Raw genomic sequence first — 27,286 nt, forward strand, 5'->3', positions numbered from 1 at the left:
GCCTGGACTTGGTGAGGAGACTGCACTGCATCAACAGAGATGTGAGTAATAACACTGTTGACATGATTGTTGAAGTAAGTATGACGATACATTCAAAGGTCTTGGCGTCCTGCCATTCACGTACAAAATCCAAGTCAAAGAAAATGCACAGCCAGTGGTTCACGCAGAATGCCAGCCCCGCTGCGAGAACAGCTGACAGGATGACGATGCTTGGAGTGATCCAAATGGTAGATGAAGCAACAGACTGAGTCAACTCCATGGTATGTGTAAAGAAAAAGAATGGCGATTTGAGAGTATGTATGGATCCAAAAGATCTGAATGAAAATGTAAAAAGAGAACACTATCAAATTCCAAAGAGAGAAGAAATGAGACGGCTGGAGCTAAATATCTCTCAAAACTCGATGCATCCCAAGGTTTCTGGCTAGTGAAACTGGATGAAAACAGCACAAAGTACTGCACGTTCAACACACCCTTTGGAAGATATTGCTTCCTCAGACTACCATTTGGAATGATTTCTGCATGGGGAATATTCCATAAAGCAATGGAACACATCATTGAAGGACTCAACGGAGTTCGTGTCTATGTTGATGACATCATTATCTGGGGATCAACAATTCAAGAGCGCAATGAGAGACTGATCCTGGACTAAAACTCAACAAACAGAAGTGTCAGCGTGGAGTTAATAAACTTGTTATTCTGGGTGACAAACTTCCTGCTGTACAGGCAGACCAAGAAAAGATCAAGGCAATACTGAACATGCCACGACCCACAGACAAGACAGGTGTATTGCGCCTAATGGGAATGGTCAACTTCATCAGGAAGTTCATCCCTGATCTACATACGACAGCTATGGCATAAAGAGAACAATTTCAGGGGGAAAAGTGAACATGAGGAGGAATGGTGGCAGCTCAAAGAAACATTAACAACAGCACCTGTACTCACGTTCTTTGACCCAACAAAGAACATCAAGGTGTCAACAGATGCTTTGAAAAATGGGATTGGTGCCGCACTTCTGCAAAGTGAAGGCAAGAGACCAGGGGCCTATGCTTCCAGATCGATGACGCAAGCAGAATGCAGATATGCACAAATCGAAAAAGAGTGTCAGGCACTTGTGTTTGGACTGGAAAGATTACATCTACGGCTTGTCGACCTTCACTGTGGAGAGAGGACCATCGACCTCTTGCAGCAATAATGAAGAAAAATCTGAATGAAATGTCTCCAAGAATCCAGCGCATGATGATGAAGCTGCAGCGATGTGATTTCGATAAACATTTGGTGCTTGCTGATGCACTCCACAGGAGAAAGTTCAAGTCCTTCAGAAGAGGATGTGCAAGTGCATGTGAAGATGGTTTCAGAAACACTCCCTGCGTCTGATGCCAAATGCACTCAGATAGCTCAAGAAACAGCAAATGACTCAGAACTGCAAGCCATAATCTATAACATGCATCTTGGTTGGCCAGTGGGAACAATTTCTTCAGCTCAGTGTTGTGAATGGACTGTTGTTGAAACAAGGTAGGATTGTCATTCCAAAAGCTTTAAGACAAGACATTCTAAAAAAGATTCATGACGGTCATCTAGGCATTGAAAAATGCAAAAGAAGGGCAAGAGACACTGTATTCTGGCCTGCAGTGAACAAAGAAGCACTTACCACTGGATGTGAAACATGTCAAAAGCACGCAGACCAAAGAACGGCACCATGGCAAAAAGTTGGTATGGATTTGTGGCAGAGATTCTCTGAGCAGGATGATTTCATCCACATCACGACAAGTCCACTGTATGCTGAGTCGGATGGAAAGGCAGAGAAAGGTGTGCACGTTCTCAAGCAACTGCTAAAAAAATCTGCAGACAGTGGATCTGATCCATATCTTGCTAAGTTATAGAGCATCACCATTGGATTGTGGATTATCACCTGCTGAGATGTTGATGAATCGCAAGCTGCGTACCACTCTGCCAGCTGTTGAAAAACAATGGAAACGTAAAAAAAAGTTGTGCAAAGATCAAAGGATCAAAAGATGAAACAGAAATGTTTCTTTGACAGATCTGCTAAAAAACGTCCTTTACTTGCAAGTCATGACAAAGTAAGGATGCGGGTGGCGGATGGAAAACTAAGGCGACTGTACTGGAAGAAGTTGCTCCAAGGTCAAGAGAGATTTTGAGAAGGAATCGTCGCAGCCTTCTGAAGATACCAGAATATGTCCAAGAATCTGTTCCAGAAGTCAAAGGACATACTGAAGACACAGAGACAGTTGACGTTGAAAAGGCTGATCTGAACATTTCAAATAATTCAGGTAACTTGGTGTTAAGAAGATCAACAAGACAAACCTGCAAAGTTAGACCTGTAGGTTTCAAAAGACATACATGTTTGTAACTGCTAGTTTGTGTTCAGGAGAAAAGAAATGTTTTGTTGTGTGGCTGGTGATTCGAATGTTACCGAAGGAAAGTCGTTTTTTTGTTGTTTAAAGAAAGGCAGATGTGACAGTCAGTGATGTTTGTAAATGACCACGAGGTGTCGATGTGGGAAAAGAAATAAACAAGAAGACGAACGGGCTATAAGATGAACAAATAAACAAGGTGACAATCATAAAGGTTTTTTTGGACGATTCATCAAACAAAACAGATGGTAGATTCAGTGTGATACTTGAGGGGCCCCTCACCCAGATTCCAAGGCCCTCACTCGGCCTCATCATATTTAGGTCGCCATTTCATGAGATTATTATTCATGATTATTGAAAATAAATAGCTGCTCTCGTGATGTTGTCTTTCATTTTGGTGGAACGGTTTGAAGTAGAAGAAGTTGAGAAATAAAACGCGTTTTCGATGAGCAGTAGAACACTGCCCTCTAGTGGCATAGGCTGTAAATTACATCCAGCTTTTCAACGTTTACACGCGTTAGACATGTTGAGATTATTGTTTGGAATGTGACGTATTGTCAAAAGGTCCCGACACCAGCGTTGTAGTTTCACAGTTTGACCCGTGTTCTGTGCATGATGTTGATACGTGTGTTCACCTCTTTGTCGGAGAAAAAGATGCGTATGCCTCACTGTTTCTGTGCCTCGGCCACCTCACCTTGACCCCTCCTGACCCCTCAGGTGGCTCCAAACGCTCTCAACAAGTGCCCAGGTCCTGATGCTACACACGCAAGAACTTGTCCCACTATCTTTGTGAGGACATTTCACAGACTTTCATGCTTTCCCCATGATCTTTCACCAAGCGTCAACCGAATTGTAATGACCTAGTTTTTTAAGATTCACACGAGGCTACACCTGTGTCCTCACAAGAAGCTGTCCTTCCTGGCTGTACTGATATTGCCAAACCAGACACGCACGCACACACGTGTGCTTTTCTATCTTAAATAAAGCGTTTTTTTCCCTTCTCACTTGGGCCTCAGTTACGCATGTCCTTGGGTGTGTTGGCCCTCGCGTGACAGTGGTGAAGCCAGATCTTTTGTTCAGTGGAGCCTGAGACTGGTTTGCCAGGTAGCGTGCAGGTAAATTCGTTACAGTTTACATGATCAATGCCAGTTTCCTGCTCAGGTTTAACCGGAATTCAGCGCCATCCAGATCCATTCATCACTTACAGCCCAGGAAAAAATAAAGAGACCTCTGCAAAATTGTCAGTATTTCTCATTTCACTATTTATGTGCTTGAGTAAAATGAACATTTTTGTTTGTGTGAATGTGATGAGGAGGAAGCTGGATGGTTGCAAGGCATCAAACAAAGCTGGGCTGCTTGGAGCTACTGGACGCATGACAGCTGTGATTCAAGATCAGGGTCATTCCACCAAATATTGAGTCCTGAACTCTGTCTCAGTTAAAACATGAGTATTGCCATGTTATAAAGCGAATAGGATCTTGTGTTCTTTGCATTAATTGAGGTCTGAAAACTGCATATTTTCTGTTATTTTGACCATTTGTCATTGTCTGCAAATTAATACTCTAAATCAGTGATTCTTAACCAAAGAGCCGCGGCCCGAGGTTGGGCCGCGAGCGCCCCCTAGAGGGCCCTATTTATTTATCTTTACACCTTTGGGCCATGAGAGCCACAATACAGTAGCCATGTATGGAGGCAGTAGTGTGTCACTGAATTGAGTTCTTGACAAGAAAATTGATAAAGAACGTGATGGCGCCCCCAACAGTAAAAACGGTTCATGTAAGCAACTGTTGAAGCAGTTTACAAAATGAATTAAAACATTTTATGGTGATCATTTACACTTCACTTGTTGTGTTTAAATAAAATATCCGATTTTTATTTTATGACATTTAGACTAGATTTATTATATTTATTTTATTCGGAATTTTATTCAGTTTTTCCAGTTTGCATCAAGTGTATTATTATTATTATTATTATTTTCTTTAATAAATTCGATGAACATGACTTGGACCTGCTCTAAATAATAATATAAATAACATAACAATAATACATAATAATAACAATAATTTATTTGGTATTTGGAAGAAATGTTGTCACTATATAAAAGACTATAACACATACCTGAGAAGAGGCATCTGTCACAGCAGTGGGAGGAGCTTAAGTATGTGCTTTGAGAACATATTGAACCGCAGCCTTGTTCTTTTTCTGTGCTGTGTGAAGCCAAATCTTATCCAAACAAAAAGACGTGGATGTGATCGAGGAGGTACCTGTTAGTCATTATAGTAGAAGCCAGGTCACCTTCAATGTCTGTTTTTTTTAAGAGAATAAAGGGGATAAAAGTTCTGATTCACCTTCTGAGGCGGAGTCTGTGCGGAGATATGATGGACTCGGCCTGGACATCCAATAAAAGTCAGACCCCTTGATAAATATGTAATGAATAGATAATTAACTAAATATTACTGAGTTAATATTGATCGTAATATGAATAGGCATATGACCAAACACCAGGCTCTCCCAGTGATAAGAAACAGGGCGGCTGAGTGATTTTCAACGGAGCGGCGTTGCTGCCCGGGTCACCGACGCAGTAGTTCTCGTTCGCAAGATCTCACTTCTGCCGCCAGGATGAAGGACTACGACGAGTCCATCCGGTTTCTGGGCCAGTGGGGTCGCTTTCAGCGGGTCATCTTCTTCCTCCTCTGCACCACCACCATCCCGAACGGGTTCGGCACTTTCACCCTCGTCTTCCTCGCGGACACCCCGGAGCACCGGTGCCGAATCCCTGAGGTCAACCTCACGGACGAGTGGAGAGGCGCGATCATCCCCGAGCTGGTGAGACGACTGCTCTTTATTGCTACTTGTTGAGAGTTACTGACTTTATTTTCTTTTTAATAAATTCAATAATGAAATTGTTGGTGAAGATTCACAGCTACAGTTAGTGTGGTCTTGAGTCACGGAACATTAAAGGACATCAGAGGCCCTCAACAAACCTTATTTCAACAGGACCTCAGGACAGAGGAGAAGAAAACAGATGGCTAAACAAGGACCTCATGTTTTGTTTGTATTCGCTGACGCTCCCTGTTACAAAAGACGCTGCCTTGGGGCTTCACTTGGTTTGACTTAAGTACAGCACTTTTTGGTGAAGTTAAACAACCATTCAGGTTTTCTCTGACGTTTCCTTTGACACTGTTGTAAATCAGAAATAACTGTAAGGTAGGAACGTCAGAGTAGCAAGTCAAACATCTGGGTGTGTCTATATGCAGGAGTGAGAAGAACGCCGCCCTGGATGCCCTCAGTGAACACATCTATGTGCATAGCTTAACCCTTGTAAGGTCACAATGCATGAGCAAACACATTTTTTAACTTTCAGGTAAAGCGCAGTAGGATCCACTTGAATATTTACCGGGTATAACAGTATAACAATTTCATTGTAGTCGTTCATTTCTATAGAGAAATGCAAAGACTGGGGGCTAAATATATAGATCACCTGAGAAAAAGTGGCCCCAAAACAAACTTAAATCGGCCACAAAAAACAAAAAGAATGATTTTAAAATGATCAAAAGGACCGTAGCTTTCCTTTCAAAGAACTAAAAATCTGGTACCTTAAACCTTAAAGCTCACTTGTTTCAATATGGATCCCTCTTTTTGACTCGAAAAACTAGGGCTAAATATTTTTAGTGGTCTGAGATGAGGATGATCTCCTCTCCATGGGACGTCAGACGAGGTGGGTTGCAGGGGATCGTAGGTGATGCATGTCATCTCATCCAAGGTCGGGGAAGGGACCCCGAAGCGCAGCAGCTGCAGCAGATATCGACTGGACGTGGTCAGGAACCTGTCTGCGCAGGGCCTCGGGCCGGGCGACGTGAACCTCACTTCCCTGGAGCAGGAGAGGTGCAAAGATGGCTTCTTCTACAGCACCGATATCTACACGTCCACCATCGTGTCAGAGGTGCCAGTCACTTTCTGAACTCTTGTGTTTCTGAGGATCCTTTTTATTAGCATTTTGTTGTCTGCCTCATGCCTCAAATCCTTGTGAAGATTCACGAGTCACCTGTGATTTATGTCCGTAATTCTTTGATATTTGATAGCATGGTTCAGCACAGCTGTAGGTCTCCACACAACGGACCTCGGCTTGACGCTCTCAATAATCCCCTTGATGCCCGCGTTGTTGAACAATTCCACAGACAACCGTTCATAAAGATTTAAACAGTTACAACAAATGTTAGTTACCTGAATGTAACTTCAGTTCTATGAAAACCTGTTATTGGTTACCGCCACTCCAAGGCCCCGCCTCGCGCCTGAGAATTGGATGACAAAACTCTCTCCCATCCGCCCCCCTTTGAACTCAGGAACAGAACAGGGCCTGCTTGGCGAACAGTTACAGGGCTTTGCATGTATTCTTAGACCTGAAGTTACATTGAGGTCACTAACATTTCTATGTCATACGTGCTGCGCCCTCTCATGGGCTTCGCTATTGGCTACATACCTAGGCGAAGACCTAGTAGTGATTTCCTCCCAGCATGCTCCGACCATCAGCCAAACCCAAGAGAAACAGTCGCTGATCCCTATCTCCCATCCAGTGGGGCCACAGAGGGTCCGGCCACACTCTCCAACACTGAATGAGCCACCAAACCTGCCGACATGTCCTTGAGATATGCCCTGGCGTAGGTGGAAGACAAAGACCAAGATGACAGATGTCTTCCATGGACATCCCCCGCTACTGCCGCTACTGTCGTTGAATTGTCCGACCAGATCATGATGTGCTGTCCTATCAACAGATAGAACGGTATCATGGGAGCGGACTTGGCCTTGGCCTTGGCCTTGGCCTTCCTTGGCACAACCAGGGGAGGGGAGGCAGACCAGGCCTGCTCCACCTTTGGCAGGGAAGCCGCCCTTTCATTGCAGAGCAGGAATCAAGCTCCAGCAAGTGTCTCAAGCCTAAACAGGACACACAAGCATCGTGAGCGTCGAAAGAAGGCATCTCACCTTTACACACGGTGGAAACTGCTGAAGCAAAAAGACAATATTTTCAACAAAACGAGTTTGAACTAGAAAACCCACCCAGTTGAGTCAGGACAAACTGCATTTAGCCTAAATAAGCAGTCACATGATCACATGCCACATGCCAATATACACAGCATTTTTCACATATTTAAGCAACATTTCACACGTGACACAAGTGATGACGTGGCCTCTTTCTTCTTCTCTTGCTGCAGTTTGACTTGGTGTGCGAGAACAAGTGGAAGCAGCCGCTGACAAACACCTTGTTTCTCCTGGGAATTCTGGTCGGATCCTTTTTCTCCGGACAGTTGTCGGACAGGTAGCGAAAAGCGTCACGGCTGGAGTCAAGCAGCAAATGTTGGCAAAGCAACCGTGAAAAAGAAATGTTAAATATCAGTTTGTGCTCACTCCAGGATGAGGATCAGTTCAGGTCCGTGTCGGAGATGAAATACTTGGTGGTGAGTTAAAGTACCTGGGGATGGCTGGAGGACAGTCTCAGTCACTCATGGTGAAGAAAGAGCTGAGCCAAAAGCCCAAACCCTTCATTTCCTGGGGGGTTTCTCAGGCCAAACCTGTCTCAGAGTCGACCCAGGATGACGCCCGGTGCCTCTGATAGTGTGAAACGTTCATCTTGATCAGCGATTGTTTTGTATCCCCGCAGGTTTGGAAGGAAGCCTGTTCTCTTTGCAACTGTGGCGCTTCAGACCATCTCCACGTTCCTTAAAATCTTCTCTGTGTCGTGGGCCATGTTCACCGTGGTGCTCTTCATCAACGGGCTGGGACAGATGTCCAACTACGTCTCTGCTTTGGTCCTCGGTGGGTCTCTGTTTTTGTTGCGAGAAAAACGTCAGACGCCTGCTCCTCCTCTGTGCAGGGTCGGAGATCCTGACCGGCAACGTGCGCATCCTGTACTCGTCTCTGGGCACGTGTTTCGGGTTTGCCCTGGGATATATACTGCTGCCTCTGGTCGCGTACTTTACGCGAAGCTGGAAGTCCCTTCTCATTGCTCTGACCATTCCTGGCCTCTTCTCATTCCCCCTCTGGTGGTATGTAGCCTTCACTTCTCCCCAGCAGAGGAGTAGTGCTCCGAACAGAGTGACACCTCCCTCACTGCCTTTGCTGGTTCCTGTCTCAGGTTCATCCCGGAATCTCCCCGCTACCTCCTCTCTCGGGGGAAGGTGGAGGAAGCCGAGGCCATCGTGAGGAAAGCAGCACGGTGGAACAACGTGAGCGCCCCCGGCGTCATCTTCACCGACTACACGGTGAGGATCTTCAGTCGTCCAGAGGTATAGTCCCTCCACCTGGTCCTGGGTCGACCACTCAGTCTGATCCCACCAGTCCGAGCCTGAAACACCTCCAAAGGGAGGCGTCCAGGGGGCATCCTCATGAGGTGCCTGAACCACCTCAACTGACGCCTGTCTCTACTCCGAGTCTCTCCCGAGTGACAGAACACCACAACCTATCTCTAAGGTCTCTAATGTATACTTAAAAAAAAACGTATTTGAGAATGTCACAGATCAGAGGTTCACTCATCTCAAGTGGAGCAAGACTCTGACAGGATGCTGCCTCCTGCAGGTCAGCCAGACGAAGGAGGCGCAGCTGCAGGAGCAGTTCCGGGCCGTGGACCTGTTGAGACACAGAGCCTTCAGACTCACAAGCAGTCTTCTCTTCCTGGTGGCGTGAGTATGTTGTTGCGCACCCGGCTCGTCACCGGGGCCTTGACGATAAAATAAATGTCTGTAACACGGAACAAACAGAGACCAGCTGACATTTATTTATCTGGCAACCGATTGGCTCAACGTGACCCACACTGTTGCCTCCCCCCTGTGGCGGACCTGTGCACTTGCACCTCACTGCCTTGTCCCTGCAAGTTCCCCAGACCCACAATACTGCTGTTCTTGCTGAAATGAACTAGATAAACATAAACTACAATAAACAAAAAAACATATGTAGGCACAAATACGTACACTTCCACACACATACCAATATAGGGAGGTGCCTTTTAAACAACGACAAACAAATATCTCCACAAGTACTTCTCTCCTGTCGTGGGTACGACTGCATCATCAGCTTGTCTTACACTGCTCCAGTTGGCTCGATGGATGGATACTGGACTGATTCCGGAGGGAATTTTACAGCGTCTGCACTCCATACTCACAACCACAGGACGGAATAAAGAGAATTAAGAAGAATAAAAACACACTATCGACGAAGAGAGTCGAGCGATAACAAGAGAAAAGAGGCACTAAAAGACATTCCTGCTCTCCTGCTCCGACCTGAAGTGAATGTATTGTGCATCCTAGTGGCACAAGGGACAGAGACAGACATTATCGAGACTGTAGAGTATCGAGACCCAGACAAGACCGAGGCATTTGGAGCTCAAGATGAGACCCAATGCCCGAGACCGAGACCCTAAAAAAAGTGGTCAGGAGGAACTGCACATCTCTTTGCCTGCAGGTTCACGCTCATCGCCTCGTATTACGGTCTGTGCTTCAACACAGCCAACCTCCACGCCGACCCGTACATCAGCTGCTTGATATCGGCCGTCGTGGAAATCCCAGCCTACATCATGGCCTGGTTGGGAATGCTTTATCTTCCCAGACGACTGTCCATGTTCGGCTCCTTGGTGCTCGGAGCGTTGCCGCTCTTCTTCATCCAGCTGGTTCCTGAAGGTACGAAGAGGTAGTCCAGCACGTGGTACTGGAGCTGACAGGTTTGCTTTGGGTTGTATGTTGTGGCAGAGTGGCCTGCGGTGGCCATCACCCTGGAGATGGTGGGAAAGCTGTTCATCACGGCTAGTTCCTGCATGTTGTTCGCCTACTCCGCAGAGCTTTACCCCACCTCCCTCAGGAACACGGCCACCGGAGCGTGCAACTCTGTGGCCCGGGTGGGCAGTTGCATCACGCCATTTTTGTTCGAATTAAGTGAGTAACAAATATTATTTATTTAATTAGCCATAAATATCATTTTCACTTTTGTCATACTGTCAAACATGACATCATAATCCTCTTCATGCAGTAGAAGCAACTATACACTTTTCATGATCGTACACAAAAAATAATGCTTATAAAATACGATTTAATGTGTTGAATAACTAAAAAAAATTATCCATTTTTTTAATCATGATCATTTAAAAAGTAAACTTCCAAACTCAATAGTGTTAAAACACTTATTTAAATAAGAGATATAAATATATAAATAAATATAAGATATATAAATAAATAGAAATATTTAAATAAAAAAAATTGTAATAAATATACTGAAATATTTAAAAACACATGGGCATCGTATAAAATATCTCTCTTGACAGGACACGTCGATAAGTTCTTGCCCTACATTATTTTGGGGACTCTGTCCATGGTGTCTGCGGCGGCCACGCTCTTCCTCCCTGAGACTTACGGGAGGCCGCTGCCGGACACGGTGGAGCAGATGGCACGAAGGAAAAGGTGGAGCCACGATGGCGTTTGTTGTTATCGGGTGCGAATGGTTTCCTCACGTGCTTCTTCCTCTCTCGTGTTCGCAGCATCAACTTCCCCTGCAGACGCACAAAAACACACCGGTCCCACGCCCCCCCGAACTGGACCACGGCGGCTTGAGAACAAAATATAGAAACGGTATCAGAAGTGGGATTGTCCAGTTCAGTTCCTCGATGATGCCATGTTTCTGCGGAACTGTAATTGCATTTTTACATTCGAAACTATTTTCCACTCAATTACTTCTTTCCCTTTGTTTTGGCAGAAGTTTTTCAATCATTCATTTTCATTGTGACAAAAATAGACAATTTATTCTCTTTAATTGTGTTATTTATTTTTCTGTTTTTTAAATTTTATTTTATGAATGTATTCAATTATTTTGAGCGCTTTCACATCACTGCCGTTTTTGGCGCAACAGAACATGAGTGCGCTGAGAAACGTCAGAGAATTTTACATTCGCTTTTAAAAAGAGAACTGGTTGAGGACAGTGAACAGTCGCCCCTGATGCCTCCCAACATGCCGTTTTGCATTCCAATGTATCCCGGGGACAGTGAGAATCTCAGCACTGTTGCATGTGCTGACTCCGTATGAGAGGTGCGGTTACGATCCCCTCGTTTCTCACCAAAAAAATCCGTGCTCATGGGAAGTTGCAATATATTTCTCACCGCACGAGGGCACTGTTTGAGCAAGTGTGAATGAACATTTGGCTCCGGTAGGCGTCAGTAGAGAGACGCACTGCGTCACACGTCAAGCCTCAGTCACCGTCACTCTAAAAGAATATAGCTGAATGATTCATGTGAATAAAAACTATTTGAATGGTGAAAACGAAACTGCTTCAGCGAGTCCATCACTATTATTTTCCTGAAGTTTCGAGAGGCTTTCCGGCACTTGTTTTCCTGGAATAGTTTCCTCTTCTGTGGTCCGTGCGTGCGAGTAATTCTTCCGGCAACATCTGGAAAAAAAAACAAAACAAGTCGCACTGTAAAAAGGAGCAACATCTGCCATAAAGTAAACACCCAAGGATTTTTGGAAATTTAGATTTGTTGACTTAAAGAGCAAAAAAATAAATAAATAAAAAGAGGATGATTGAAGAAAGGTATCAAATGATTTTACAATTGGAATGTAAATAATATTAATGGAATCAAACAAAGAGGTTCGAGACGCTGACTCGTACCCGGGAAACGGCTGCACGTCATCGGGGTCGTCTGGCAGCGGAATTCCGAAGCTCTCCGGCAGCAGGAGACTGAGAACTCCGGATAGAACGGAGAGGCTTGCCATCAGGATGTAAGGCAGCGACACAGAATAGCTCCCTGTGACACAAACACCAGAGGAGAGACGCAGGTGTCGCACGCTTTCATCTCAAGCATCGTGTGGATGTGGCGCACTCAGAAGTGAGACAGTGTCCTGCGGCCGTGGAGGGCTCCTCAGACATTCCTGCGCCACAGCAGGGTTGAACCCGCTCCACCTCGCTCTGGTGGAGCTTGCTGCTCTTGTCCTCGCTGCTGGGGGCAGGCGACCTTTTTGACCCCCAGGTCACAGTGGGTTCCAAAATGGGCCTGAGGACCGGTCACCGGAGCTTGTGTGAGCTCGGGTGACATGTTTTGGAAAGCAAGTCCCATCATTATTTACCAAACTATAATCACTAGTCCTCAGTTTAGAACTCAATTTCAGGGTCATCTAACCCAGGGGTTCTTAGCCTTCCTGATCTCGGGGCCCGACTTTTCTGGAACAAACGGATCCAGGGCTCATTCAATACTGTGATTGCTGAGTTCTGATGTCAGAATTACAGACTTGCGTTCAATAAACACACAAAGCCAAACCTTGTGAAATGACACGGAACCACGTGAGCAAAGATATTTGTCATCGAAAAGGCCAAGCAGCAGCAGAACCAGGTGCAAGTCATGGTCATGAATTTTACTAAAGAAAAACAAGAAGAAAAAAAATCCCCTTGATGCAAAGTGGTGCGAAAATAGGAAAAAAATTGGACGTCATGAATAAAAATCTGATTCAAATAAATATAACAAAGCGTCTGAATATCACAGACTATTTTCTTTTTCATAAAGAAGATCAGTAAAGTGTAAATGAAATCATCGCCATATAAAACTGCTGCTGTCAAGTCAGTTCAGTGACACACTGCTGCCACCATGTATTAAAACTGAACGTCTCACCAAACAAAAAAACTTTAAGCGGCCCTCTGGGGGGCGCTCACGGTCCAGCCAGGGGCCTCGGCCCTATGGTTAGGAATCACTGATCTAATCCACAGATGAAGCTCAAGTGCGCCACCTGATGGTGAGTGTCAGTCATTGCAGGAATTAACCTCAACAATAGGGAGGCTGAGCAGAAGGTTGTGGTTGCAGCAAAGGATCATGGGTGTTTGGCTTCTATCGTATCGTGACGATCAATTGATCCAACCGTCTTACATCGGAAACATGAGGTGCAGTAGCTGAGCTTATCTCCAGGTTGTATTGAAAAGTCAGTGAAGTCTGTAGATGGACCACAGGTCACCTGTCTCAGGTTCAACCTAAGAGCTTCTTAAGGACCTCAAACAGGTCGGACTCAGTCCTGATCTCAAGAAGATACTATTGCGACAGTATTAGCTTTTTTCGAACCCCACTGCAGTCAAACAGAGGTTCAGAGAGAAGAGCTCACAGATGAGAAGTTCCTGAATGACTGGGAAACGGTCTTGATCTTGAGCGGATGAACAACGGATGTCCACCATCTTGAAACTAAGGATCAGACTAGAACTGAAGTGCGGCTCTAAAGCTACAACTTTTACATTTTAGATTCAACTTCATGATCGTTTTGAACCACATACTTTAGTGCGTCGCATATCACCAGCACATACTCACTCAGGAAAATGAAATATGGCGCCACGATGGCACCGATCCTGGCAGCCATGGAGCAAGCGCCCAGCGCCGAGTTCCTCAGCACAGTCGGGTAGAGTTCGGTTGTGTACGCGTAGATGATGGAGAAGACCACCGTCAAGCAGAACTTCCCCATCATCTCCAGAGTTATCCCCACAGCATGCAGATCTGGTGGAGACGGGGAGGAGGGTGGTGTTACAGCCGGTGCCAGGAGGACTCAAGAGGACAAGGTCGTACTTGCTGGGATCAGCTGGATAACGAAAAGGCAAAGTCCTCCCAGGAAGAAGGTCGGGCAGAGGGTCAGTCGCCTGGGACACCAGCGGAACAGGACCCAGGACAGGATGTAGGCGGGCACCTCCACCAGCGCAGACAGGAAGCAGTTGAAGTACATGTCCCCGGCCAAGTTGGACGTGTTCAGGGACAATGCGAAGTAGCCGATGTTCATGTTGATCCTGGAATTTAGAAGCAGGACTGAAGATTCCACCTCGCTATTCAGTTTCCGATTGACCCGCGGAGGAAGAGGTGACACGCCAAAATTGTGAGTGTCGTCCCAGAATATATGTCATAGTCACAGGAACAAAGTGGAGGGAGGGAGGGGGAGATTTCCGAGGAAGTCTGGGTCTGTTCACTTCAGCTGCTGCCCCCGCGACAAGAAAGGATGGATATTAAGATGGTTTTCTGGACTCTTATTCAAAAATTATTCCAAAAATATAAGTGTGCACCGAATCATGAACATATGCCCAAACACACAAGAGGAAAATGGAGATTTTCGTTTAAAAAAATGTATTTTATTACAGTGCTAAGTGCTAATAAAAGATTAATGACGATATAAAATATGAATTTACTGAACGTGAAAATCAGGTGAGAACGTTGAAATCGCACAACTAAATTAAATAAATATTATATTTTATCATTATTATTTACAAATATATATATTTTGTCTGTAAGTGCTCATACTATATTTGGCTGTAGTCAACCTGATAGTAAAGACAGAAATGTGGCCCACGGACGACCCACTGAGCGGTTACACAAAACAGCAGTTTGATCTGGGCCACAGGCTTCACAGGCCCCGACAGGTCATTATTTGTTGTTAGCCAGACGGACTGAGATTTGGGCCCGGCGACGGCGGCCACTGTGACGGAGCAGCGTGTGTGCGTCAACATGTGTGTGCTCGCCGGCGTGTACTTGTGGGTGCGGGGTCGATGTACTGAATGTGGGGTCAGACGTGGAGCGCAGGAACTCACCAGACCAGCCACAGCGTGACGGAGAGCCAGCGCATGTTCCTTGATCGCAGCAGGTCGCACATGTTGTGATTCTTCCTCGGCGCAGACTGGACCTCTTTCTGACGGCGACACGTGGAACAATAAACACTCCGCCATTAGTGGGGATCGAGCCCAGGCCGGGAGGTGAGTTCCGTCCACTTCAGCTGTTTAGAGCCTGTCATAGTTCTACACAACCTGGGGAAGCCATGGCGCTTTTTTCCACACTTTTAAGCTTAAAAAGACGAGAAAAGTTTGAGCCGGGTGATGTCAAAAAACTGCCTTCACACACCTGCCAACACTATTACAAACAAACCTTCCATAAACACACACACACACAGAGTTGTCACGTTGTCTCTCTGGGGACCACTCATTGCCATATTGCTTTCCCCTGCCTCTCACCCTAAACCATCCAAAATAGCCACGACTTCAAAAGTGTCCCCTCAAGTCCACCTTATGGGGACCGGCAAAAGAACCCCTGACACACCAGACAAGGGGGTGTTTTCCCCAAAATTGGACCTCACTAGGTTAGATATGCTTAAGCACACGCACACACACTTGAATGTCTATCCTTATGAGGACCTCTCATTGCCATGATGCCTTCAAAAGCCTGAATCGAACTTAAACCCAACTATAGTGGCCCAGTTATTTCAACGTTTTCACCCTCAGAACTCTATGTGGACCGGCCAAAATGTCCGCACAAAGCAAAATGTCCTCATAAGATCAGTGTCTTGTCAAATCTTGGTCCACACAAGAATAATAATACATGAACACATAGACACACACAGACAGACCCAGATTTAAAGACACAGATACCAACCTTACAAAGACACGCTCACTCTTGTAGCACTATCTTTGTGGGGACATTTCATTGACTTGAATCGAACCAATCGAAACCATCGAAAACAAATGGCTGACCTGACTCCAAAATGAAACCCAGGAATAATGGCCCATTCATTTTGAAGTCTTCACCCTCAAATTGAGGCTCAAACTTGTGGGGACCAGGAAAAATGTTTCCAAGAATGAGTCCCCACAAAGAACGATAAACAAAGACCCACATACATTCGCGTTTTGCTACCCTTATGGGGACCTCCCACTGCCATAATTCCCAGGCTCTCATCCTTTACTTAACCCTCCAAAACACATGGCTAACCGTAACCAGGACTCTGAACCAAACTGAAACTCAGATATAAACAACTATTTTTATTGATATTTGACCCTCTGATCCTTGTGAGGACGGGTCAAAATGTCCTCAGAAGGTGGCCTGTCTAGACGTGCTTCTCACTAATATGGCAAAACACACCCACACACACCCAATGGTTTATATCGCTTCGCAACCCCTGCGATGACATGACTCACCTCGCACGCCGTGAAGATGGTTTGCGGAGATTCAAGTTTGTTTTTGCGAGCTGCATTTTTGATGATGGCTTCCGCCATTTCCACCTTCCCCTGCGAGACCAGCCAGCGTGGCGACTCTGGAATCAACCTGGTGTGACGAGGGAGGACGGTCAGGTCTGGTTTAGGCGGAGGACTCGATTTGCCGAAACATGAAGATGTTCGTATTCATATTTACTTTCATGTCATAACTGATCGTCTTCGACAAACAAACCTACCACCAGAAGGGGATATAGACGAGGGTCGGCAGGGAAATGCAGAGAAGGAGATTCCTCCAGTCCCTGGTGTAGAATGCCATGAGCGGCAACAGCATGTAGCCCAGCGCGAAGAAAATATTGGCTCCCGCCGTCGAGAACAGGAAGCGCATCTGCGGCCCGAGAATCTCCGTCCCTGTGCAGCCAAAACACGGTCGTCACAGGCTAACAAAGACCCTCACCCTGCTCCCCCGCCCGGAGACCAACCTAACACAAACGCAGAAATGTAGTTAGAGATCTGCACGATCCCCACTAGAAAGTGCAGGGCGCAGAACATGGTCCAGGACGAAGAAAAGGTCTGGATGAACATCAGGAGTGTTTGCATCCCCTTGGCAACGAACAGCACTTTTTTACGGCCGTACCTAACAAGAGAAGACGGATGGAGGCTGGTTTACTGTTGTGAAAATATCCCGCACAGCCAGTCCAGCAAACTCACAATGGTAGACGTCCCTGCTTTGACTGAACAATCCGGGCAGTTGGCGCTGCACCCGGAACCCAAAAAAACGTTGGTCCTGATCACGAGGGGGCAGTGAAGGCACCCTTCCTTTAAAGGTAGAGCACCAAGATGGTGGCCCAAGGGTGCTGGAGACGGTAGGGACACATCAACACCCCGGGCCAGAGATTTGAACCGACATCCGTTACCCCTTCAGTCCATTGATGACTTCCTCCAACACACCAGAGAAGGCGCACCCTGGTCCTCAGGTGCTGCCTTATGGCCTGCTTCCCAAGGACACGATCAAGATCCGCTCACATGGTTCTCTCCTGGTTTACCGTGGCTTTCTTCCGCTCCACTCCACAGCACAGTAGGAGGGGTGATGAAGATGCCGACTGAGGACTGTCCTCCTGAACAGAGCGGTCCTCCTTAACAGTCTTTCTCATGGGGAGGAGTCTCCCTCGACTGACTGTCTGGTCATTGTGAGTCCCCCTTCAACCAACCCACTGAAAACTCCCTATCTTCACCTAGGCACCGGTTGGCAGTTACATTTGTTGAGGGGCCACATCATCAACAGTGACAGTATTGAGGGGCCCTCAGGCTAAAAGACAGGACAGAGGAGCTCACTGCGGTCACATAAACACGAAGCACAAAGAGCTACATTTGGCCCCCAGACCGCACTTTGCCCACTTCTGGTGTAGGGGGCGCTATGATCTGCTGAGACCCCGGTGGACCCAACACACCTATGTATGGTCCATTGCCTCAGTCAGAGCTAGGGAGAAGACACAACATCTTCCGTGTTATGTTGGCTTCTCTCCGCCGCAAGGACTGGCATCTTCACTTCAGCCAACAAAGCCAATGTGGAATTTCCGTCAGTTAGCAAGACCGGACTGATGAAGCCAGTCTGCACAACCATTTCCAACCGAAACCTCAAGCTCCTGGTATCAAGCTCCATTAAAAACCATGTGCAGAAGCCAGGGTCAGAGACCAGAGACACTATATGACCCACTGAAGATGCGAGCAAGTAGCACCTGACGCCGCAGCTTGTCTGGCATCCAGCATCTAAACCTTCGAGACCAAATCCTGACTCTCCAATAGCGTTTTTTTGTGAGAAATCATTTAGGCAAATTCTTCTTAAAGAAGAGGCAACAAAAACAAGTCAGATAGAAACTAGAAATTAGGCTTATTATCTGGTGGCATCAGACGATCTGAGCAACAATATTAGATACACTTTCACTGTCAAGTTACCGAGCACATCACAGAGGAGACCGAGTATTAACTTCAGCGCACTTCAGCTACATATCTGACAGTAAACTAAAGTCCAGTTCTCCACTGGTCAGGATCTTTGTTGTCACTGCAAAAGTTAATAAATGCTGACAAAAGTTTCTCATTAAAATGTGTCTAAAGGCCCCCCGTGGTTGAAACAAGATCTGTAACAAGACCTTGTACTGGACTTGGGTAAAGTTTGCTCTGTGGGGGCCATTTCAGTTGCAGCGAGAGTTTAAGCTGAGGGCAAGGAGGAGAAAAAAAAATGGTTGAGGGTGTTATCAGTTGCAGCGGTTGGGAGATTAAATCCTGCACACACCCGAATTCAGAGCTTCAGCGTAGGGCTTTCTCTCTATGAGGGTTCTCGTCTGAGGAGACGTTTGACAGTCGGTAGATGTGTGTGTGGACATGAGAGAATCAGGCATTTGTGGTCAGTTATCCAGAGCAATGGACGGAGGAGAAAGGGGGTGAAGAAGAGAGTGCAGGCAGGGTGGAGTTGTTCAAAGAAAGTATGTTTAGACCGTGGGTTTGATGACAAAAGGGTCGTATTTATGCTCAATTCCTGGGCTCATGGGCAACTTAAAGTGAGCCTCTCAAATAAGTATTTATTTCAGTTACAATTCAGTTTTTTAGTTTCTTGCTCTGTGATCCTTTTCTTACCTGTCGGAAAGCTGTCCGGAGCAAAAGGAGCCGACGAGGATGCCGCTGAAGAAGAGCGAGGAGGTCATGGGTTTCTTCCATCCGTCGTCGCACACCAGGTCCCACTGAAGTGACAGAACATAGCAATGGGAACGTTAGAATCTCCGTCTCACCACCGCGCATTCAAAGAAAAAGGAAAATCTGGGATTTAGTTTGATGTCCTTTTTGTCTCAGGAGCAGACAGAATGGAAGCTCGCGAGTCGCCACTAGCCTCGGAGTAAAGTGACAGAAGAGAAATGGGCGCAGTGGAGAAGAGAAAGTGTGAAGCCCAGTCCTGCTCAATGAAATAAAGCAAGTCGGGAAAAGGGCTCTGCGCCTCACAACTCTGCAGTTAGGCGGCTTTTCTACTGACATACGAAAGAAAGTACATGATAACTATACTAAATAAATGTTTCAGCGCACATAAGGAGTGTAACATTTTAAGAGAATATGTATGTAGTAATAACATCGTAATAAATAAAATAATGAGTAAGTAATAAATGTCCTGACTGTAGTAAAATAATGTATAAAATTATAACGGAGACATATTAAATCAATGAGTTGAGTTTATTAATAATATTTTTAAACAAAGTGTTAAAATATAACAATAATATACTAGCGTATCCTTATAAATAAAACACGGATAAATTAAAATTCTTTAAATCTGATCATTAATTTAGCGTCAATATTTGCTACGCAATCGTGTATTTTAGACGGAGTTATGATCATTTTTCCCGTTTCCGCGCATCGCTGCAGTTGCGTCAGGACCTCGGAGACGATGGTGGCGACGTAGACGCTCCTGTCGTACTCCCATCCGTCCAGACATCCTTCTCGCGGAAGCTGGGTGAGGTTGACGTCGACCCACGGCACCAGACCCCTCTGGGAAAACTCCTGCAGGTCCCCGACTCTGTACCGGGAGCACTGGCTCGGCACCAGACGCCCGTCCTGCGCCGCCACCAGCGGGATGCTGGAGTTCCTCCACGCCGCCGTCAGGTTGAGGCGCGCCGGGATGACGCAGCTGTGAGGCGGCGTGTCCGCGAAGAAGACCACCGCGAATGGGCTGAGGCCGTTGGGGACGACGATGAGGCAGAGCAGGAGAAACACCCGCCGCTGGAAGGGACCCCACTCCCCCAGAAACGATGTCGCGCTCTCATAGTCTGCCATGTTTGCTGCGGAGTCAGAGACAAGAAGTTGCACTTTATGAAAGGACTCTTGGAGACCTGACTCACTCTTGACTCCCTCCCCCCCTCCAAACACACCTATCCCACTCGGTCCCCGCGTGTGAATCATTGTCAGGAGAGAACGTAAAAGCTCATACTTTACTGGATCAACATATATATTTTATCATGTTTATTCAAGTGGTGGTGCATTCAGGTGCAGTTTCACTGTCGTGAATTTACCTGATGACTGTGACAGACATTAAAAAAAATCAGAAAAAAAGAAGTTGGAATTTTAGAGTTCCACCTGCTGAAATGAGGTTCTCACCACAATATTTTCTGGATAAAATGATTTCCCCCCCAAGTTTCTGAGCTGAAGTGACGGCTGGACGGTCAATCATTTGCTCCGACTCACTGACTTCCCAGTCACTCTAGAAGTCTCTGAAGTCTTGATCAATAACTAAAGGTTGGAAACCAGAGTTAAAAAATACTCGGGGAAAAAGAGGGAACGATTGTGTGAAATTTGTGTCTCAGAACACGAGGAGCTCCAGAGCAGACAATAGAGGAAGCGACCTTGAAACGACCTTCTGTACCTTAAAATCCAGGGGCTTTAATTTTAGAGATAAAAAAGGTCACAGGCTGAAGGAAGAGTACATTTATTATCACCTCTACATCAGGAAATAAACATGGAACTAGATGGCGACGCATAAATGATCCTCCTTTCTACTTCCAGTGAAGAACATCTCAGCTTGAACACTACGTTTGTACGATCCAGATAAAATAATAAAATAATAATTTAAACAACTGTGACTATTTAACTAAATCTTAAAATACCATTGAGTTATGAGGAGTTTTTTTTCTATACGGCGACAGAATGAATCATAACCTATCATTATTAAGGCTCATGCCAGTCCCATAGCGTACAGCAACAGTTCAAACGCTTAAATCAATTGGCAGTGAGAGGTTATTTTGCTGTGCTCCATTGTTAATCCAGTTTGGCAGCTGGGTTTCTTAGCGCCACCTGGACTGACAAACTCATTGTGTAGTTCTGAAAGTGTCGATTCAAGTCACACAAGTCACTGAGAGCCTCAGTTTTGGATGGTGAAGAATGAGAGCTAAAAGGGCCAAGTGCTGCTCAGGTCGACTAGAAAGAGAAGGGGATTAAGAGATTAGAAGGTGGGTGTTGATTAATGGACATTACCTCATTAATTCGAGGTGTTATGATGAATTAATCGCGTTTAATCGCACCTCTATATTTGACGCCAGAATTAAGAAATTGAGGTTAACTGAGTCGATACATGTGAACCATCCAGGTGGATGAAGGTTTTGAAACATAATTCAAAATAAAATCGTAAGTCATTCTTGTTTATGCGATTAATTAATCGACATTAATGCGCCCCAGCTCTAATGGAAACAGTCGTCTCCAGAGGACAGATGTGAAAGCCAAATAACCTTGAAAAGTCTGGATCTAAACCCGCGTCCAGTCGGAGTTTTGGTTGAATCCTTCAGCGGCATCAGCTTTACTTCACCACTGAGTCTTGTATCACATAGGTGGAAGCGCACGTGTGTGGTGCCGTGAGCTTGTGTGTTAAACGTTGACTGACAAAGGCAGGAGGACGTGAGACCCCAGCTGATCTTGTCACGCTTTACTTCCACACATCCTGAGTGGCCCACTGTGTGGAGCGGACTGATTACATTAGCTGCCGTCACTCGACTCAGAGAAGAAGAAATTTCATTTTATAACAACAGCAGTTGTGTCCAGTGAGGGAAGGATGCGCCACTCGTGACCTCGGGACGTGGGTCTGACCGGAGGAGCGTGGCTTTTCTCTGAGTCTGAGACTCAAAGTAGAGACGTCGACCCAGGACGCTCACTGTCTTTTTAGTGGAGTTTTCTAGGGGGAAGAAGGCTGGGTGTCTTGACTCTAGTTGCTGCCCCCATGACCCAACTTTGGATGACAGAAAATGATTGAACTCCTTTATTTCTATCAGTTTAATTCTGTATTTAATGACTATTTAGGAGTGGGACACGATAAATTAATTCAATTATTACAGTTTTTATTCCGAATTAATCGCGATTAATTGCATTTAATATTTGTTTTATATTTTTTTCCTCTAATTCATTAATAAAAATCCTAATTGTGTATTAATATTTCGAATGTATATGACTGGTTTATTATGATTCATATTTCATTAATCAAATTTTATGTTTTATTGAACATTAGTCATCATTATCCACTAAATTAGTAAATAAATGAATAAAATAACAATTGTATTATTGTTGTGTAATAAAATAAGGCCCCAAAATAATTTCATTTCACTCATATAAAAAATATCTTTTGGTCTCTTTGTTGTTGTGGCTAACTATATTGGAATGCATCAGTGTTTTGGAAAACTTTAAATACAATTTTCAAATGTTTCTGATATGTATTTGAATTCATGGAATCACAGTGGCTCCTGTTCAGATTGAGGAAGGAAATAAAAAAAAAAGTCAAAATCCAATCTCTGTGGTCTTTGTGCGAGAGCTGTGTCGCTTGGCTCCTCAACTTCCCCTAAAATGAGTCCATTTGCAGTCTTAATGCTGCTTAGCAGCATTTAGAGTACAGGCACGTGTGGGTATTTAAAAAGTGTGGAATGTTGCTGAGAGTGGAGTCGTGGGGGGTGGGGGGGTGGGGGGGGTGCGAGGAGCTCCACTCTGACTCTTTATCTGAGAGGAAATCCCATCAGTTATTGAGTAGGGGGTCTGTCACTCACTCACTGGAGATGCAGCGGGGACCTCTGGGCTTATAAGCCGGTGTTTACCACGCGCCTCACTGTGGGATGAAAAGGTCCAGAGGGGGGTTTCGCTCTCCTGACTGCAACTCTGTTCACCACTCAGGCGCAGGAACAGCAGAGTTTGGAGACTTTGAATGATGCGTGATTATGATGAAGAAACCACCTTCCTGGGACAGACCGGTCCTTATTTCTGGGCCACGTTCTTCCTCCTCAACACGGTTTACGTGTCCACTGGATTTAACGGGTTGTACATTGTGTTTGCCGGAGCAGCTCCCAAGCACCACTGCCTCATTCCGGACGTCAACTTGACGGAAGAGTGGAGGAAGGCCGTCATTCCCCTCACAGAGGAAAACGGCAAGGCAGTCCAGAGCCAGTGCTGGAGGTATAAGCTGGACGTGGTGAGGAATCTCTCCGCAGAAGGCTTAGTGCCCGGCAGGGATGTCAACCTCACCACTCTGGAGCAGGAGAGATGCTTGGACGGATGGAACTACAGTCGAGACATCTACCAGTCCACCATTGTCACTGAGGTCAGTCCGCTTTTAGCAAAGCTCAACCCGCCTTGACTGAAGCTGCTGTATTAAATCTGAGACCTCCACAGTGGGACCTCGTGTGTGACAACCAGTGGAAAGTCCCCTTCACATCCTCCACTCTGTTTGTTGGATACCTTCTTGGATCCCTGATCTCGGGCCAGCTCTCAGACAGGTATGTGTTTTCTGACGTCTACTGTTGAATTTTTTCAATGACAAGTTCACTGATGTGGATGGTTGTAACGGACGCTACAGTTGCGCTGATAACAGCACCACCCAGTGTTCATATCAGAATCAGAATAGAATCTATTGGACCCGGTCAGTGGGGGTCCCACCAACTAGGAAAGTGCTTTGAAATGAAGTGCCGTTAATAAATAAATAAATAAATAAATAAAAAAAATAAAAGCAAAAATAAAAGCAAAAATAAAAATAAAAATAAAAATAAAAATAAAAATAAAAATGGCTGAAGCGTTACATGCAAAGACTGAGTTGGAGCCGAAGTACAACAAGGGGGGAAACTAACTCGGTAACGGCGGATGTTCATGCATGGACCTTCTGAAAATCTTCAGTTTATCTTTTGCGACTGACTGAATTCCTGTTTCGAGCCCATACGTTCTAACTGTGCGCAGGAATGTTAATCTCCGAACACGTATATGACGCTAATACCACTCAACAGGAGGAAGAAAACAAGCAAATTTTAACAGAAATCCAAACTTCCGAAACTCTCATTCAACTCAGATTCAAGTTTATCCCAAAAAGCCACAGGAATTATAGCAGCTGTGCCTATAACTCATGTAACTAATGGCTATTAAAGCCGGAAATGGACAAACAAAATGCAAAGACAGCATTTGGATTTTACAAGAATATAACTACTTCTGACTTGAAACACAATTTCTTATATTTGAAAACATGAAAGTAGAATCTAACTCCCCCCACCCCTTCACAATTTCACTCTTCAAGACCACACCGCCACCTAGTGATTGTTCTGCTGCGCTGATGAAGCTTCATGAAGCCTCGGAGGTCAGTAGGTGGCGGTCTTTCTTTACAAAAAGAGGCTCTGAAAATGGCCACACACAACAGGACCCAGCCAGACAAACAGTTGCCATGATTTCAGTCCTGGACTATGACACAAGTTTGGTAAATTCATTTTTTCTGCTGTCTTCTCTGGTGTCCAGAGGTGTCACCGGTTTACTGCCGAGCTGAGAGTTAAACTTTGACAGACTTCATGTGCCGCTCAGCTGACTGTAAGAAAACAAGGAGTCCCGATGCAGCTGCCAAAACACCAGCGGACAGAGTGTGCTAGCTCTGGCGCGAGGTCATGCGCTCTTGTGCAACTGTTACATTACAGTCTGATACAGAAGTAAATGAAACTGCTAAAAAGCTTAGTAGCTAACAAGTGAGCTACGATGGCGTGAGGAGGGTTTCGGTTCATGTTTCATGATTCGTTTCGTCAAATGTGTCACAGGTTCGGGAGGAAAAAGGTGGTCTTCATCTCTCTGGCTGCTCAGGCTTTGGCTGTCCTGCTCCAGTCCTTCTCCTATTCGTGGAAGATGTTCTGTGTCATGTTTCTTTTCGTCGGCGCCTCCCAGATTTCCATCTACATCTCCGCATTCGTTCTCGGTACGGATCAAATCTTGTTCATCCCCGACTCTAACTTAACCGTAGAGGAAGTTAAAGTTAGCTTGGAATTGGGTGGGGAACTTTCCAGGGTGTCCCATCCAAAAACTGCCCACTTGTATTGTTGAATCTGAGAAGCGATATCATTGGTAATTTCACTGTTCTAGAGGGTTATTCCATCCAATGATGCATTTATGCTGATAACACCACCACCTGGTGTTCATGTGAAGCGTTACAAACAACGGTCGATAAACTCCTTAGCCCTGGTGATAAATGTCACCAAGTCATTGGAGATACATTTTTCTCATCGCCAAATTGTTCTTCTGTGGCAGGAACTGAGTTGCTGAGTAAAACCATGCGCGTGATCTTCACCACTCTGGGAGCCTTTCTCTTCTACTGCATGGGCTACATGACGTTGCCGTGGATCGCCTACGCCATCCGAGACTGGAGGACTCTTCTGGCCGTCCTGTCCTCAACGTCTGTCGTCTACATCCCACTCTGGTGGTGAGTTGCTCGAAGCCATTCACTCGTTCACGTCTAGCCACTGGACCTCTGACCTCATCACGTCCTGGCTGCCCGGCAGGTTCATCCCGGAGTCTCCGCGCTGGCTGATCACTCAGGGGAGAACGGAGGAAGCTGAAGCAATCGTGAGAGACGCCGCCCGCAGAAATAAAGTGGAAGCACCGGCTGTTATCTTCAAAAAAACCGACGTAAGAAGAACCCTCATTTTTCAGCTGGCCTCAGCTAAATAACCGGGTTGGCGTTCTGTTCAGGAGCAGGAAACGCCCTCCACCAGGAAGTACACGATGCTGGACATTTTGAGATTCCGAAACATCCGATGCATCACGGTGATGTGCCTCCTGCTGTGGTACGTGTCAGACTTGTGATGCGGTCAGACCGACAGACCCTTGAAACTCTCTCTCTCTTCAGGATGGCCATCAACATCGGATACTTCGGCTTGTCCCTGAACACCTCCAACTTGAGTGGGGACCCCTACATGAACTGCTTCCTGTCGGCTACCACCGAGGTCCCTGCCTACGTGGTGTCCACCGTGCTCCTGAAGAAATGCCCGAGAAGAGCTCTGCTGTCCACCTTCCTGGCCCTCGGAGGCGGAGTCCTGCTGCTGGTCCAGTTCATCTCTGATGGTACGAATAGTACTGAGGTACTATAGTTGGCTTCTGCCAGGTTACTCCACTCAATATTATGGCACTCATCAGTACTTTAATTCTACTAGTGGTGAAGTCAAAAAATGCGACTTAGTCTCATCAAAAAATGCAAAACACTGTACTTAAGTTAGATTTTACTCTGGAGCTGTTACTCATCAGCCCAAGGAGCACTTTCTCTTTTACCGCAGTCATTTATATTCCGTTCATTTTACAGTACTTCTCCCACCTCTGGTGTTATCCCCCCTGCTCTGTAACTGTTTCACGGGTTTAGTGGATTAGTTATCTCAAATGCCCAACCTGCTGCTGACCACAGCGTTTCAACATCGCTCATGTGACTCGTGACCATGACTTCACAACACATGACCAACATGAGAAGAACATCGTCTCGGACAAAACAGGAGATACGAGTCAAATCTTCGCGCCATACAATCTCAGACATCTCAGACATACAATCTTTAAAATCGATAGGTGAGAGTTTGACATACCTGCGACTGGAAGACGACGTCCTGCTCATTTAACAGCAGGGTGTACTTGCGAGACCTGAACTGATTAGAATCTCAAACAAGCTTGTCAAGAACTGGTGCATACTTCAGGTTCCACCAATCCTCATGGGTCCACTCAACGCCTATCCACACCACACCACCATAGAAACCTTTCTACTCGCATGACCTCGAGAGTTATTCCAAGAGGTTGTAATAATGCGCCAATCTTTTTCCCCATTGAAATACGTTACGGACAGAGGACGAGGATGGCGAGCTCCTGAATGTTTACATGTTTAAATCAAATAAAACAAATAAAAATGCAGCCGCATTCTGCAGCGCTCTCGACAACCTGCTCCATCCCCAGTTCAGCAAGATACGTTACGTGATATCGCTGTGTGCACTTGATCGGGTGCCTTTTTCTTAAGGGGGAAACATTTATGGTTGACTTGAAAATGTGGCTAGAGAGAGCTGAGCCAAAAGGCAAAGCTCTGTATTCAAACCGACCTTCACCTGTGGCCATGAGCTGTGAGTCAGGACCGAAAGAACGAGACAGAAGCGGCTGAAATGAGTTTTCTC

General features: G+C 45.8%; 3 protein-coding genes across 4 annotated transcripts in view; 2 read left to right on the top strand and 1 right to left on the bottom strand.

Moving 5' to 3' along the window:
- LOC128748098 (organic cation/carnitine transporter 2-like) lies at positions 1 to 10,963 on the top strand. The gene is made up of 12 exons (XM_053846493.1): positions 1 to 41; positions 4,991 to 5,198; positions 6,136 to 6,315; positions 7,583 to 7,686; positions 8,029 to 8,183; positions 8,242 to 8,413; positions 8,503 to 8,629; positions 8,943 to 9,046; positions 9,825 to 10,039; positions 10,109 to 10,291; positions 10,678 to 10,813; positions 10,891 to 10,963. Coding segments are annotated over exons 1-12 (1,659 nt in total). The 5' UTR covers positions 1 to 39.
- Positions 10,706 to 20,180, bottom strand: LOC128748302 (organic cation/carnitine transporter 2-like). Of its 2 annotated transcripts, XM_053846941.1 has the most exons (10): positions 19,758 to 20,180; positions 18,972 to 19,075; positions 16,820 to 16,974; positions 16,577 to 16,748; positions 16,323 to 16,449; positions 14,949 to 15,046; positions 13,942 to 14,156; positions 13,690 to 13,872; positions 12,015 to 12,150; positions 10,706 to 11,792 (listed from the first exon to the last, which is right to left on the bottom strand). In XM_053846941.1, the coding sequence occupies exons 1-10, from the start codon at positions 20,151 to 20,153 to the stop codon at positions 11,648 to 11,650; spliced, it is 1,731 nt and encodes a 576-aa protein (XP_053702916.1). In that variant the 5' UTR covers positions 20,154 to 20,180; the 3' UTR covers positions 10,706 to 11,647. The 2 variants fall into 2 exon arrangements, with proteins under 2 accessions (XP_053702916.1, XP_053702917.1); XM_053846942.1 differs by lacking the exon at positions 12,015 to 12,150.
- Positions 14,912 to 27,286, top strand: part of slc22a5 (solute carrier family 22 member 5) — a 13,743-nt gene continuing 1,368 nt past the window's right edge. Inside the window, exons 1-8 of the mRNA XM_053846943.1 lie at positions 14,912 to 15,110; positions 23,022 to 23,445; positions 23,517 to 23,620; positions 24,911 to 25,065; positions 25,395 to 25,566; positions 25,646 to 25,772; positions 25,836 to 25,930; positions 25,993 to 26,207. Of these exons, the coding sequence (XP_053702918.1) occupies positions 23,053 to 23,445; positions 23,517 to 23,620; positions 24,911 to 25,065; positions 25,395 to 25,566; positions 25,646 to 25,772; positions 25,836 to 25,930; positions 25,993 to 26,207 (1,261 nt within the window). The 5' untranslated portion in view covers positions 14,912 to 15,110; positions 23,022 to 23,052. The remainder of the gene's footprint in view (positions 15,111 to 23,021; positions 23,446 to 23,516; positions 23,621 to 24,910; positions 25,066 to 25,394; positions 25,567 to 25,645; positions 25,773 to 25,835; positions 25,931 to 25,992; positions 26,208 to 27,286) is intronic.

This window comes from Synchiropus splendidus, chromosome 17 (genome assembly GCF_027744825.2).
Source record: "Synchiropus splendidus isolate RoL2022-P1 chromosome 17, RoL_Sspl_1.0, whole genome shotgun sequence".
NCBI lineage: Eukaryota > Metazoa > Chordata > Actinopteri > Syngnathiformes > Callionymidae > Synchiropus > Synchiropus splendidus.

Coding starts and splice junctions, on each gene's coding strand:
- LOC128748098 (XM_053846493.1), top strand. Junction 9,047..9,824: donor AGTCTTCTCTTCCTGGTGGC/GTGAGTATGTTG, acceptor CTTTGCCTGCAG/GTTCACGCTCATCGCCTCGT. Junction 10,814..10,890: donor CAGATGGCACGAAGGAAAAG/GTGGAGCCACGA, acceptor TCGTGTTCGCAG/CATCAACTTCCCCTGCAGAC.
- LOC128748302 (XM_053846941.1), bottom strand. CDS start 20,153: ATGGCAGACTATGAGAGCGCGACATCGTTTCTGGGGGAGTGGGGTCCC. Junction 16,749..16,819: donor CATTTCTGCGTTTGTGTTAG/GTTGGTCTCCGG, acceptor TTGGCTGCACAG/GGACGGAGATTCTCGGGCCG. Junction 15,047..16,322: donor CCATCTTCACGGCGTGCGAG/GTGAGTCATGTC, acceptor TGTCGCCGTCAG/AAAGAGGTCCAGTCTGCGCC.